The sequence below is a fragment of the Limulus polyphemus genome, unplaced genomic scaffold (assembly GCF_000517525.1).
Source record: "Limulus polyphemus unplaced genomic scaffold, Limulus_polyphemus-2.1.2 Scaffold436, whole genome shotgun sequence".
Classification (NCBI taxonomy): Eukaryota; Metazoa; Arthropoda; class Merostomata; order Xiphosura; family Limulidae; genus Limulus; species Limulus polyphemus.
In genome coordinates, this window is record NW_013666046.1 from 118,411 (window position 1) to 133,400 (window position 14,990).

Consider the following 14,990-nt stretch of genomic DNA (forward strand, 5'->3'; position numbering starts at 1 on the left):
TTAATTAACGTAAAAAAAAAAAAAAAAATAAGACTACATATAGGTTCTTTCTAAATTTGCAGTTTACTAGGTTGAAAAAAAGCATTTGGGATTTTATGACATAATGGGGCTATCTGTGCCAAACAACCAGTATAAACATAAGAATAAAAAGAAGTAAAACTCTATAAAAAAATAAAATAAAAAGAAACAAGTTAAAACCTAAATGATGTCCAAAAATCAGTCAAAGATCTCAAATAGATGTAAAAAGGCCAATGGCCCATAAAAAGATAAAAACACAATCAAGTTGGACAGTGTCCCCATCGCCAATGACATCGTCCAAGGTGAGGAGTAAACCAGTAGAAAGGACATGTCTAAAATGGTATTGCCACTCACAGTTGTAACAATGGCACAACAGTTAAATGTGGGCTATTGCAACTTGAGTGTTACAAAGGTCACTCATTGGTTGATCAAACCCACATAAAAGAAGACTATGAATTAAAAAACTGACTAATGCATATCCTAGCCAAGACAACTTCCTGGAGTGGAGCTGTGCCATGATCACAGAATCATAGTCCATAAATGGAACAGGCAAGGCTCTGACAGCACCAGAGCAGACTCACTTACTTAGAAAAGTAGGCCATTCATTTCTGAATATCAATGAGAACAGGGTGAGAACTAATATTAAATGATTTCAGAACCAGTAGAGAGCCAAGAGAGTCACTCAGCATAGCTTCTACGTGATCCAGGGCAAGAGAAATGGCATTTAACTTGGCAGTGAAAACAGAAACTGTAGACAGGATCCTGCAAGCAACCACTGAGCCACAACAAACCATGGCAGAGCCCACAGTCACCCAATTTTGAAACAATCCATAAAAAAAAGAAACAGAAGAATGGTTCGTAAGATGATTAGCAAAAAGAAAATGGTACTTCCAATTGGGAGTAACCACCTTCCTCAGATAACTCAAAGAAAGGTCACAGGTGGGGATGGTAATAAGCCATGGTGGGATGGGTTGATCATTGGAGACAGCAACGTCATCCAATGACATACCCAATTCAACCAGCTGCACCTGGATACGAAGGACAGAAGGAGGAATGTAAGACCATCTATTCTGAAAAAGCACACCCCACTGAGAAAGGAAGACAACCCCAGGTGGAATGCTGTGGTAAGGATCAAAGCTTAGTAGCACATTGCAAAGAAAGTTGCAAACAAGAGAAGTGAAGAGGAAGTTCGTGGGACTCAGTGTACAAATTCTAGACTGGCAAAGTGCGGAAAACCTCTGGACAGAGCCACAGCCCCAGATAGTGGACAAGGTCCAGCACCTTCAAATCAGAGGGCCTGGCAGATCCATAAACATGAACCCATAGTCAAGCTTGGAACATATGAGGGCATGATATATCTTCAACATAGAACATTGATCTGCTCCCCAAGAGATAGAAGAGAGGACACAGAGGATGTTCAGTGGCCTTGTACGTTTGACACGTAGCTGCTTGACATGAGAAATGAAAGTATGCTTACAGTAAAACAGGAACCACAGGAAAAACAACACCATCAAGACAGAGCTCAGGATCAAGGTGTAAATCCTGTGGATGGCAAAAATGAATGCAAACAGTTTTAGAGAAAAAAAAGAGTAAAACCATCTGCTGTGGTCTACTTCAATAAACAAGTGAGAGCAGTCTGAAGCTGCTGCTGCTCATTAAACCTAATGTTTGATGACTGACAAGAAATGTGGAAATTGTCAACATAGCTTCCTTCCCAAGCTTAGAAAAAAATAGGACAATAGCCTTGTGCCAAGAATCAGGAATAAATGTTCTCCTGCCAGATCTAATTAAAAACAACCAGAAGAAGAAGAGCAATAGAGACAGTTGAGAGATGGCACAGCATCTAACAGTGAATGTCATCGGCCCCAACATATGTACTGCCAGATTGATGAAGAGTGTGCTTAAGTTCCACCAGCATAAAACGGCAATTATAATCATAGAGACGATCAGCCCGAAAGGAAAGAAGAAATTGCTCTGCCTAAGACTTAATGGCCAAGAAGGCAGTGGAAGAAACAGAAGTGCTGGAGAGATAAGAAAAGCACTCCCCAGCCAACAGAGAGCAAGATGGAAAGCATACTTCCCACTGACCTTCTAAATCTTGTCCCAGATGACTTTGGAACTGATGGTAGAAGAAATGCTGGTTGTGAACTTAATCTAAGATTCCTTCTGGCTTTGGTGTCTGACCTGCTGAGCAGGGGTATGGGCCCACTGGAAAACAATGTGGTTGGAAAGGGTAAGATACCTGCAAAAGGTATCCCACACCTGTTTCTGAGCCTTCTATGCCTGCTGGCAGGCAAGAGACCACCATGGACAAGGATACCGTGGGAAACGTGTTAAGGTTTTGGGGATAGAACGAACAGCTGCTTGAATTATACAATCAGTTACTGCTTCCATGCAGTTGTTAATAGATGGAAGAGTAACAGCAGCAGGACTGAGTTCCAAGAGAGAGGTGGAAGAGAGCCAGTCAGCCTGCTCCAAGTTCCACAGTGGCACTTGGGTCAGGTGGCATTGACCACGGCCAATCTCCCTCAAAATGATGGGAAAATTATCACTGCCCCCTTAGTTCACTGTCAACCCTCCAAGAAAAAAAATGAGAAAAAAGTGAAGGGGAAAAGACAGATAGATCAATAGCAGTAAAAGACTGACTAGGTACATGAAAATAGGTAAAGGCACCAGTATTGAAGAGAGATAGGTTGTGATCGGAAAGCATAAGCTCCACAGAACAATCCCTCCCATCAATATCAGAATCCCCCAAAAGGGATTGTGTCAATTAAAGTCTCCCAAGATGAAAAATGGAGACGGTAAATGTTCTATAAAAGCATCAAAGTCTGATAGGTAGTAAGTGATGGAATGACTCAGGGAAATACAGACAGTGACAGCCTCCAGTGGTGCATCGAGTGGCACAGAAAAGGTGGGTATGTGCTGGTCAACCAGCAGTCCTACTCCTCCATGAATTCATCTATCACACAACCTATTATTCAGTATTAAAAAACCTGCTGAAAGGTGACAGTAGCAGCAGGTTTCAGGAATGTTTCCTGTAAGGAGATACACATGGGATGATAGGAATCGACCAAGGTCTTAATGTCATCCAAATTGGAAAAGTGGCCATTTTAATTTAGGTGGAGAACCTTTCTGCTTGCAACCACACAATTTTTCTTTAGTAGAAGGTCTGTCAACCTTCATGGAACCTGCCCTGGGTCGATTGGGCAGATCTCTGTCAGAGGATGGAGACTCCAGTGACTGAGGGTATGACTGAATAATGGTACTGCACCTTGGGATGAAGGAGATGGATCCAAGCAGTCACAACATGCAACAATGGGGACAGAGACAAGAGTAGACACTGACTTGGTAGTTCGTGCAACTATGGAGGGCAAAAGATACTTCACATGGTGTGAGAAAGACTCTGATGAAGACAGGGAAAGGTCTATCTGCATTTCCCCTGAAGCAGTGCAACAGCATATGTCTGAGATGGAGTAAGGGACAATAACTTCCAAGCCTCGGGGTAAGAAATGTTGTTAACAGTAGGTAAACATTGCACCTCTTTCTCCTCCACCCACTTAGGGCAAGATCGAAAGTAAGAAGGGAGGGGAACCACCACAATTGATGCAGTGAGGGTCCAGGTGACACACATAGATATCATGGTCTTTGCCACCACAATGAGCACACATCAAAGAACAACAACAGGATGCCTTAGAATGTCTGACTTGCTGACACTGGAAACACCTGAGAGGCCTTCACAGTGGCAGGTGGATGTAGTGATGTAAACATCAATACAAGCAATACATTGGTAAGCAGCATAATTCCTTCTTTACGAGTGGAGATGCATTGCACAACAGAAACTCCTTGGCTGGAGAAGCCGGTATGGATCTCCAACTCGCAGGTGTTTTGTAAATCACTCCTTGGGAGGAATTCAATGTAGTATGGGGAGCAACCTCAATAGGTATATTCTCAATGGCCTTCAAATTCAGGAGGAGTTCAATGTGTTTTGGTGTAGATGTTTCTACCAAGATATCCCCAGAACATAGCTTCTTCACTGACTTTGAAGAGTCAGGAAGACCCTCTAATCTCATCTCAATAAAAGGGAAACATCTGCCCTAAAGGTTTGTCTGTTAAAGAATACAACATGAAAAAACAAGATACAGGTGCAAAATGGGGTGGAGACTGCTGTTCAAAGTCTTCTAAATGTGGTTGCTTACCTATTAGCTGTTTTTTATGTGTTTTTTTTTTCAGGATTTGGGGGATCAATAAGAAAATTAAAACAATTCAGTTCCCACTGACCCCACCCACCATGGAGCCCTACAAGGGGACACACTACAAAGCCAAACAAGGACATTGTAGCAATGCCAGGGCTTCATGAGCACTATACCCATACACCAGCATCAAAAACAATGTCCATGACACCCGTTGAAAATGGCTAACATTGGTACTCTGGTGACCTTAGCCCAACAGGAGTAGCTGATTAACCCTAAGGGAGCTACCCCAAGGCCACCCATCTACAGGAATTCAAGGCCAAAGTGGTGTGCTGCTGTGCTCCACATATCACTCAACCACCAGGATCCTCTCCTTCACAGGTCTCCACGCATGGCAACCACGTAGGTGGATTTTCAGATCCCAGAGGAAGTAAAGATGCAGAACCTTTCCTGAGAAGTCTTCTCACCATGTTAAGGAATCCACCTCGAGAAGGGAGGCCTGTTTGTTTTTTAATTTCGCGCAAAGCTACACGAGGGCTACCTGCAGCTAGTCATCACCACCCACCGCCAACTCTTGGGCTACTCTTTTACCAACGAATAGTGAGATTGACCGTCACATTATAATGCCCCCACGGCTGAAAGTTGAGCATGTTAGGTGTGACGGGGATTCGAACCCCAACCCTCAGATTACGAGTCGAGTGCCCTAACCACCTGGCCACGCCGGGCCCGAGAAGGGAGGGGATGAGAAAGAAGACATTGCTACAAATGGCAAATGGTTAATCAATTAAGTTTAACTACAGAGGCTGCCATGCTGACAAATCTCTCTCTCTCTCTCTTCTTTCTTTCAAATAACATATAATCTAGAATTTATTTTGGGAGAAGCTATTTTTCAATTACAAATTATGAACTGATAAATGACATATGGGACATTCATAATTTATCTTACCTAGACAAAAGTTTATAGTGTATTTTTATAATGATATTTGAATTATAACCCAATTCCTAATTAGTATTAAGCCACAGCTTCAATCTCTATAGCTTTAGTCTCACAGGTAACAATTTAACAGAGTTATGGAGTTAACTCACAAATAGATGCAATGACAAAATGTATGAATAAGAAACGGGGGGAAAAAAAAGGCTTGAGAACGTAAAGTCAAATCATGTATTAATAGTGTCTGCAAAGAACCTTCAGGTTCATATTGCAAGTCTAACTGAAAAAATAATTTTCTCCCCCTCACTTGTAAAGGACAGTTTTCTTAAGTTATCAGATATAAATGACTATTTTCTCTGTATGGACAATTGTTTTAAAACACTTTGTAAGAATAAAGTCTTCTACTTACTCTCTTCTTGACTACACAGAATAATTAGCCAGTAACTGCTTCGATGGGAATTTTGTTCCACCATTTCTACATAGTTTTCATTGGTCAAGTCAACTGAAGTATCGGGAATTGTCTGAAGAACATACTCAACCATAGCTTCTGCATCCCTAGCACCATTATACTTTTCCCTCTATTAAACAAGTCCATAAATATTTAATAAAGACTAACAACACATGAAATAATTACACAATTACACATTATTTACAAAAGAAAATCATTTTACAATTTGAATTTTCAAAATCATGTTTGTACATCATTAATAAAATATATTTGTTCTATTCCCATTTTAAATATTGTATTTGTTAAAAACAAGCAGTCGTTCCTTTGTTAAGCAGAAAATTTTCAGATTATTCATACATTCATTGATTACCTTGTTAAAATGAAATTCTGAGAAGCTAGAAAACTACTAGTCAAAGACTTTAATAAGTATTTGATAACAATATTACACACAATTAAAAAAGAAGAACCTAATGGATTGTATTTTTATTTTTTTTACTTGAATATATATATACATGGAATTTTTATATCAAGACTACAATTTAATTTTTTTTCATAAAAGATTCAAATTTATATAAAAATAGTTTTCACAGTTAGTCATACACCAAAGAAAAGCTTTTTCTCTCTCATTACAAATATTAAATACTATAACTTTTAATACAGTATGTGTATGCTCACAAAATTTGGCAGACTTTCAGTAAACATTACAAGTTATTTGTACATGAAAAATCTGATTTTTTTTTTAATGAGGGAGTTTTACTGAATATATCAATTTTTTTTTGAGTGCAAAGGGATTTTCATATTAAGGTTAAAAATACTTTTCTTTGTCTCAAAAATCTCAAATTTAATTTGCATAACCTCTAGAACCTCCTAGATACACATAAAACTTTTTTTCAGTAAAACTATATATTTTATCTGTTATTACCTTTACCTCAATGATATACTTGATTCTTCAACCTGTAGACAAATCATCAATGCGTGATGAAAAAGTTGCAAAATCAGAAATAAAAATAAGCAGCCGTGACTTTTTTCATTCTTATTGGTCACAAAGTTTGAAAGTACTGTATTTTTCGGAATATAAGACGCACCTTTATTTTGAAGACAAAGTTTTGGGGGAAAAAAGCTACAGTCGCATTTGAAAGATTTTTATTGAACAAAAATTCCTTTAAAAATTAGTATATATTATTCTCAGCACAAAAGATCTTAAAACATCAAAATAAGAAAATATTGTAAATCAAAAAAATGTTTACTGTTATTTAGTTTGGTTCAAAAACCTACAAAATTTTCATTGCTTTCACTGTAATTTTTTTTATTATTATTTAGGGAGCATTATAAATAGTTATGTTTTTAAAAGAAAAAAAAACTACTATTGTTATAAATAACACACTCAGTTGAACTAAACTATGCATGCCTATTTAAATATATTTACACATAGCTTGTGTATATCGTATATATACATATATATTATTCATACCTTCGGTGTATAGGACGCAAGCAGATTTTGACATCAAATTTTGGGGTAAAAAAGTGCATCTTAGGTATACCATAAATTACTACATAAATACCATAGAATTCCACTATAATTTATCAAGCTTAATAACTAAGCTGTATTTTAGTTTAAAAAATATGAAATTTTGAGCAGACTAAAGACACAACCTACCTTAGTTCCAAAAGAAATGGCGTCCTAAGAATTTAAAATGGCCAAGAAAGCCACTAAGAGGACATTCTGAGCTTTCAGTTGGTTATTCATGTTATATATAGAAGGGTGCGTTTCCAAAAATGGAAAGACATGAGTGGGGTGCTACTGTGTTTGATTTATGACATGAGCAATATCTTAGCAAATAGAAATGATAAGACATTCTTATTTTATATTCTACCTTGTCAATATCGGCAATTTGAGTTTCTAATTCACAATAAACTATAAAAAAATAAACTATTAAAAAATATGAAATTTTGAGCAGACTAAAGACACAACCTACCTTAGTTCCAAAAGAAATGGCATCCTAAGAATTTAAAATGGCCAAGAAAGCCACTAAGAGGACATTCTGAGCTTTCAGTTGGTTATTCATGTTATATATAGAAGGGTGCATTTCCAAAAATGGAAAGACATGAGTGGGGTGCTACTGTGTTTGATTTATGACATGAGCAATATCTTAGCAAATAGAAATGATAAGACATTCTTATTTTATATTCTAGCTTGTCAATATCGGCAATTTGAGTTTCTAATTCACAATAAACTATAGAGTTAGTATATTGACATTACAAACATCTAATATGAACAAGTTCTGCATTAAACATACCATGTGACACACAAAAATCAATGTTTAACTGTGTTTTTTAATATTTACTTTTAAATAAAATAATTTAATAATGTATAATACTAAAATTTGAATTATAATCTACAGTTTGATACCAAATTTATTTCATGAAATAGTAGATAAAATAAAATTTTGAATGCGAGTCAACAAATGCGATGACATGGCCTTTGACCCGTGACCCATCTGGAAAGGGTTAATATGTTCATCTGTACTCATTCACCATGGAACATTTGGAACTAGCCAACAACCCCATATATAATAACAAAATCAGTGTAACTCCCTTATGACAGACTATCACCTTCAACATAAAAATACAATTACAGGCTAGGTAGAACTAAAATATTCATCGTGTACTGTTTCCAGTATCTAATGTTATACACATAACACTTCAATATAAATGAATGAGATCTTACCCTAGGAAAAATAAGTAAAGAAGGATAAGAATGAATTCCTTGTTTTCGACACAGACCCCAGTCTTCTTCGCAGTTTACAGCTCCAATTCGAATTACACCTTCCAGTTCACGAGCTAGTTCACGCCACTTAACCATAAAAGAGAAGAAATAATAATAAAACACAAATCAAGGTATAAGTAAGATGAACATTTGAGGCTCCATACTTAACTGAAATTATTACTAAGATGTTTTCTAAACAATTAAAAAAAATTTTGTGGATATTATCCAGAGAGCCTCTAAAATACGGGGAGACATGACAATGATACTGATATTAACTGACTCGAGAGTGTTAATCATTATGCAGTGCAATTAATAATATAAAAAAAAACAATTATAAGTTTAAACCACTAGTAAAAGTGATAATGATAATTACAAGTCTCCAGCACTGATTTGTTTTTGGTTCTTTACTGGCATTCAAACAGTTTATATTGTTGGACATCATATGGTCCTCTTTGTATTCTATGGGAGACTTCCTTTGTTTGAAAATTTCCATTGCTACGATAGCTATATTACCACAAGGTGTGCCTTCTCTTATTAGACTATCTCTAATAAAAAATTTTCAATAAGAAACTATTAAAATGTTCCACCTATTGCAATCTCAAAAAGTTTGGGTATCACTTGACTGAAAAAAAAATAAAAAATGACTGATCCAAATACATCAGTTTCTCCTCCTTTGATTTAAAAAGAAAATGTGTATAACTTTCTAATATATACATGCACCATTTTTTGCATCTCAGATCTTGCTCTTAACTTTTTACACTATTACCATGTTTTATCAGAAAACAATACCTTGACTCTTTTAAACCTGTAATTTTTTGCACACTCTGCTGGAATTATTTTCATGATTTTCTAATAATTATCATCATCCCTTATGAAATTTCAATTTTCTAAATTTTATGGATAATAACATGGTTTGGATTAGTTTTCAGCCAAAGAGAGATAAAAGTTATCATACACTGTCACCATCCAATGGATAAATTGAGATTTTCAGCTGGATGCCAGCAGTGTCTGCTCGGGCTTAAAGAGTTAATCACTTCAACTCAGATACACAAATGGTGTGTATATGAACAATAAAATTATGAAAATTTCAACATAAGAAAATATAAATATATCCTCATTTTCTGACACATTTTTATAATGTATTAAACACAATTCTAAAATGTAAGCATCCAGTGGCTTCACAGTAAATTAAGGGCTTATGCTTACTTTCAATACCTGCAGTGGGCACAGCAAAGATAGCTTATTGTGTAGCTCTGTGCTTATCAATAAATAATCTAAAATGTAATAACATATATAGTGATTATAAAAAGTTTTGCAGTTGAGCTTGTTATATCCCACAAACAGTAGTGTATAAGGAGGTGAAATTGTACATGTGTAATATGGGTTTAATGCAGGTGCAAATGTCACAGTTGTCAAATGTTGTCACTAGGGGCATAATTGTGGGTTTTTTTCCCCATACTTCTCATGGGCATGAGTGGATCTATCAATTGCAGCTTAGTTCATTCAGCCAACATAAAACTGGTAAGTGTTGGCAATAAAATGTACTAGTGCAATGTTATTACTTCAAAAGATGCAACGCCAAAGCAACATTCAAAGAATACAGAGTGCACAGCATCTGAACAAGGCCTTGTTCCACTATTGTTGTGTGATGACAGGTTGCATTGGTGAATAAGCCATATACAAGCAGATTATGAACACCTACTGGAACTATGATGTAACAGTACATACCAGCACAAGTGCACATGGGTGCAAGAGCACATTGTGTTGCATGGGGTATGGATTTGCCAATTTAAGTTGTTTGTAAGGCTCTCCAAGTTTGTGGATCATTCCTTACAAGCTGCATCGTGTACAATAGGGTGGAGCAAAAAACGTTTTTAATTCATGTCAAATTCTCCATGGGTATAATAGTTGTATTTGTATGTTTATAATAAATGTGTAAAATATTCAGTTTTGTGTTTGTTTACTGGTTCCACAAAATGCCTGAAGTTTCCAATACTTGTGTTCTGACATTCAACCTGTCTTGCATAGTTACTAGTAAAATTTCATTAGTTGTTTGCATTGTTCATGCTCAGGAAGTAATGAAATATATTTTTCAAGGGTAGCTAGCTATAAAAATGTACTAGTTGGCAACCTTCCTTGAGCTAGTAGCTACTACATGAATGCAGTGCACTTTGAGTAAGATGCGATTTGAAGAGGAATTGTCACCCTGCTGTAGTGCTATGTTTCTTTATTACAGCATTCATCCCAAGTTTGACAAGGCGAACTATAAATAAACATCTGTCGGCATTTTCACAGGTATCAGGATTTGATGCAAGACCGTCGAAAATCAATGTTCTACCAATAATTGCAGATATTATTTTACAGTATCAGCATATACTACTAAAACTGAAGCTATTAGCATGAGATGCTGAACCAAAGGTTGCTGAAATTGCTGAGAAAGTTGTAGAAGACCTATGGGAAATTGATCCATTTCCAATTATTTCTCATAATAGCTTGACAAGGAAAATACATAAGTGTTGTGATAAATATCAGGCTTTGATGAAATCAATTGAGAGGGCTGAAACACCTACCTTTGATTCTAAATGGCAGAACTTTCTCAAGGAAACAATGAAATTGTTTGATATATATCTGCTTGCCAATGCATTTCAACATCTTGCAGATGTGATGTAACTTATTGAGTTCCTATTTCTGAAAGAATTTTTAAATGACCAGGAAACACAACAAAAAACTGGCATTGGAAGATTAGATTTAGTACTAACCAAAAACTGCAAACGTGATATGAACATAAAATAAAAAGTCAGAAGAGGATATTAGATGATAAAGCAAGCATGACTATAGCAGAAGAATGTCATATCTCTTCATTATTTGAATCAAAAACAAATGTCGAGCCTAACAATTCTAAGTTAAAGATTACTTCAATCTCATCTGTTGGTATAATAATTGAACCTTCATCAACATCACATTAGATGAGAACTAGTATGCCTGTGCTGACTAGGACTTGTGATCAGTATGGTGCTTCGGATCACTCTGCAGCAGCCATTGTAATTCTGTGATACAAGATCTTGGCATCATCCACAAAGAGGAGACACCTCACATGTAATAGACAGACACAAGTTGAGATGAGAAAGAAGGAAGCGGAGGCACAAGATAGTGCCAAATCATTGCAGTGTAAGGGACTGTACTTTGATGGTTGAAAGGATAAGACAAGAATAATGGTGAAACAGGGAATGAAGTATTATCTCAAAACTAATACAGAAGAGCATATTACTCTTATTCAAGTACCACAGGTAATATATATGTTGGCCATATCACTCCACTGTCTGGAAGGAGTAATGACATATTTGATTAAATGGTCTTATTTCTATCAGAAGGTTGTATTAATACAGGCATTCTTAACATTGTTGGCTGCAATGGTACAGTGACAAATGCTGGGCCTAGAGGTGGTGTGCTTAAACTCCTAGAAAACAATTTGGGAAGGCCTATACAACGGATGGTATGTATGCTGCACATGAACGAACTTCTTCAGCATCTCTTCCAATATCGATGGCTGCACACATGGACCAAATGTATTCATGGGAGAAGTTGGCAAAGCAATAGCTACTCGGGAACATCACTCTATTGTAAAATTTGTTCCAATTCCTATTGATCTACCACAGTGCATAGAAAATACTGAGTTAAGCATTGATCAGCTGTATTTGTCAGACACTTTGTTTCAAATGGGATCTGCTCATCAGATTTGGAAAGACACGAACTAGGTGCTTGAAGCCATTCATGAGGGCTAACAACTGCAAAGATAATCCTACGCTTGTAAGTCGCAACTGAAAGTCCTTCAGAATCCCTTCATGTACTGGCTGCATTTGTTTGCAAGGTCCATGTTCATAGTTAGTTTTGTATTATAATTCATTCTTCATATACAGATGGTGCAAAAAATTTGTGGCAGATAATTAGGAGTTTGAGATACCTTTCAGAAGATTTGAAAGCAGTTGTTGAGCTGGTAGTTCAGAGAAATGGTTACTATGGTCACCCTGAAAATGTGTTGATTGCTATGCTTGTGGATGACCATGAACATATAAGAAGGCTAGCCCTTCAAAGAATAATGGCTGCCAGAACAGCAAGACACAGTTGCACAGATTTCAGATATTTCAGAATTCCCAAAATGAATTTCAATGCATCTGACTATTTTGATTTAATTGTTGACTGGCAAAATGATGAAAGGCTGGAACCTCCTCTAACCCAACTTATCTCTGATGAAGAGCTCATACAGCTAGTAAATCAGGAAGAGTTTGCCCCAAAATTATAGTTTGACCAGTTTCTTATACTCAAGCCACAGAATGAGGAGTATACTTTGTTACTGAAGCTTCTGCTGCCATTTGTGGACCTGAGAGCTGAGATAGGTTCATTCAAGCACATTTAAGATGAAGAAAAATTACACCTCATTTCAACACCAAGTCAGATTACACACGTGACTAAATTAATACAAGATCTACAAAGGCAGGGTGGTTGGGGTAGAAACCAATGTGCAACCACCTCCCCATAATGGGTTCTGGATATTTTAAGCCACATAATGGTCGAATTTAGCAAAGAGTTGCACAAATATCCCAACTAATGCCTTAAAATTATATGCAGTTTTATCAAATACCATACAAATTTTCAATGCATTTGCAAAACCATAAAACCAATGCTTAGGATAAAAATATTTTAACAGTGAATTACTGTCATCATTACGCAATTTTTGCACTACGGGAGAAATTGATTAGCAAAAAAAATTTAGTTTTCATTCCACCCGAATATACAAGCACTGGAGAAGACAGATTTAATCATATATCTTGAGTCTGGGTTGCAGTTTTTAGTAAGACTAGAAGTCGATGACTAATGGCCCGTCAATATCTTATGGACTGATGAAGCATACTTCACCCATTTTTGAAGTGTCAACGTGCATAAATACATTATATGGTCAAAACTAAGCCATAAACAACACTTCCTATGTATGTACACCTCCACGATGCTAAGGTGACAGTGTGGTGAAGTTTCACAGCTGACTGTTATTGGACCATACTATTTTGAAGAGCCATCAGCACATGGATTGTAAAGCTGCACAGTCAATACTCCATGGTACCATCCAATGCCACAATCAATGTGATTGCCTTACTGCAACAGTTTTCATGCAGGATTGTGTACCTTCTCATACTGATAACCAACCATTTCTGGTTGTGGGGGTGCCTCATATTACATGTGTACCATGGGAAACCCTTAAGTGTTTCCAGAATTCCTTGATGAAATTGTGTGGGAAATGACCAGCATACAAAATGAGGTGCTCGTTGTTGTAATGTCCATTGTCTCACATATGCAATGTATTCTGGACACTGGAGTAGTATATTTTGAACAGTTCCTGTGATTGATCAGACACTAGATCATGGTGGCACCCCTGGTAGCAGCATTTGACAACTATGATGTTTGCATCTCCATGATACCCTTAACAGCCCTATGAAATTTCCTCTTCCTTTACCATACTGTTTAAGAGTTACAACACACTGAACTTCAAAACTTTCTTTATAATTCTCCCATATACAGAAAAATACATTACAGTTCATGGAAAGAAATATGTCAAAGTCATCAGCATATTAAAATAAACTTAAACTACCAAGTCAAACAGTAGATTCAAAATGTGAAACATTACCACTGACATTGATTCATTCCTCAAAAGGAATTAGTCTTGAACTTTCAGAATTGTAGACATATTTGATACATACCATTGCTATCTTACAACAGATTTGATTATTTTGTTAATGCAGCTTTAAATACTATTTAATTATAGTTGGAGATCGAATGATATATTTGATGAAAAGAAGCTTTGAGCCCAAAATATTTGTTACACCTAGTAAGGTAATCTATTTTCCAAAAAATCTATTGAATCGGCTTTATTTATTCTTTTTTTAGAGTAACCTTGAGGTGTAATAACACACGAACACATAACATTGTAACATTTAATTTCATGTTTTGAAACAAAAGAACACAGACATTGAGAAGGGGATTTTTAGGAGCACTGATACAATTTTAAAATGGTTAGATTATGTTATGATCTAGTTGATATACTTAAGACATAATAAATTGTTGTTGTTTTTAATTCAAAGTTAAAATACATGTAAAGAATAGTATACTTCTATGCACATCCCATGAAAACAGCAAGTGTTTTTCAATGAGTTCATCATCAAAAATAACTGGTTAATAAATAGCACAATCATAAAAAATTAACCTATTAAATCACCATTAAAGCTAAAAAGGAAATTAAAGCAGGAAAAAGAACGAAAGAAATATAAGGCTTAATTATGCAATTTGCTTGCCACACAAGCAAAGTTGACAAATATAGACTAGTGTTTATCTTCCACCACACAAAAAAAAAAATCCAATAAGCTATCTTATCTGCTGTAAATGTCACCCAAGGATTTATCTATCTAATAACTGTGAAAAGACTGTTTAGAAAAATAAGATCAACAAGTATAATCAGCCAACCTATACAGCCAAAAACATGTGTAATCTTAATTGTAAATGTCAAACATAGGAAACATCACGTAATTTTAAGAAATCAATAATATAGATTGCATAAAAAGTTCTACCATTTATACATTTTTATACTTT

At 36.0% G+C, this 14,990-nt stretch overlaps 1 protein-coding gene across 1 annotated transcript in view; it reads right to left on the bottom strand.

Moving 5' to 3' along the window:
* Nucleotides 1-14,990, bottom strand: part of LOC106458262 (dnaJ homolog subfamily C member 10-like) — a 48,982-nt gene that overhangs the window by 22,238 nt on the left and 11,754 nt on the right. The window contains exons 6-7 of the mRNA XM_013917747.2: nt 8,316-8,441; nt 5,549-5,717 (exon numbers count right to left, since the gene is read on the bottom strand). Of these exons, the coding sequence (XP_013773201.1) occupies nt 5,549-5,717; nt 8,316-8,441 (295 nt within the window). The remainder of the gene's footprint in view (nt 1-5,548; nt 5,718-8,315; nt 8,442-14,990) is intronic.